Raw genomic sequence first — 540 nt, forward strand, 5'->3', positions numbered from 1 at the left:
CTCTTCAGGGCCACCAGCAAAGCCTCCTGGGGTGACAGCGGGGACCGGGGAGGGGTGCTCAGGACCAGCCACCGAGGGAGCACCCCTGGCCCCGCAGCCATGCCTCACCTTGACCTTGTCCAGGTCAGGGCTGCTCATGGTGCTGCTGTGGTCCACGAGGAACAGGACCTCGCGGGTGACGCTCTGCAGGTCCCCGGGGACGCCCTCGGCCACCGGGCAGAAGTTCAGCATCAGCACAGGGTTGGCAAAGATGTCTTTGTGGAAACGCTTCTGCACAAAAGCCACCTGCGAGCCAGGCGGGCCGGGGGCTTTCTCACAACTCCCGGCCCATGCTGAGGTCTTCCTCACCCCCATCCCCATCCTCCCCCCTTCCTCCTCCTCCTCCTTCCTGCCAGGCCGGTGGTGGCCGTGCCCTGTCACCTGTCTCTCGCCACTGCTGTCCTTCCTGGCGATCCGCATGTAATCCCGGCGGCTCCGGATGTGGGCCTCGTACATGGGGTATGTCATGGTGCCATCCTCCAACACCAGGTGAGGGTGGTG

The 540-nt window shown here is 65.4% G+C and overlaps 1 protein-coding gene across 1 annotated transcript in view; it reads right to left on the minus strand.

Moving 5' to 3' along the window:
- LOC104545817 (von Willebrand factor A domain-containing protein 5B2-like) overlaps positions 1–540 on the minus strand; it is a 6375-nt gene that overhangs the window by 3984 nt on the left and 1851 nt on the right. The window contains 3 exon segments of the mRNA XM_010191038.1: positions 3–26; positions 109–285; positions 421–540. The exon segment at positions 421–540 is cut by the window's right edge and continues 23 nt beyond it. Coding sequence (XP_010189340.1) covers positions 3–26; positions 109–285; positions 421–540 — 321 coding nt within the window.

The sequence above is a fragment of the Mesitornis unicolor genome, unplaced genomic scaffold (genome assembly GCF_000695765.1).
Source record: "Mesitornis unicolor isolate BGI_N332 unplaced genomic scaffold, ASM69576v1 scaffold30698, whole genome shotgun sequence".
NCBI classification, from domain to species: Eukaryota; Metazoa; Chordata; class Aves; order Mesitornithiformes; family Mesitornithidae; genus Mesitornis; species Mesitornis unicolor.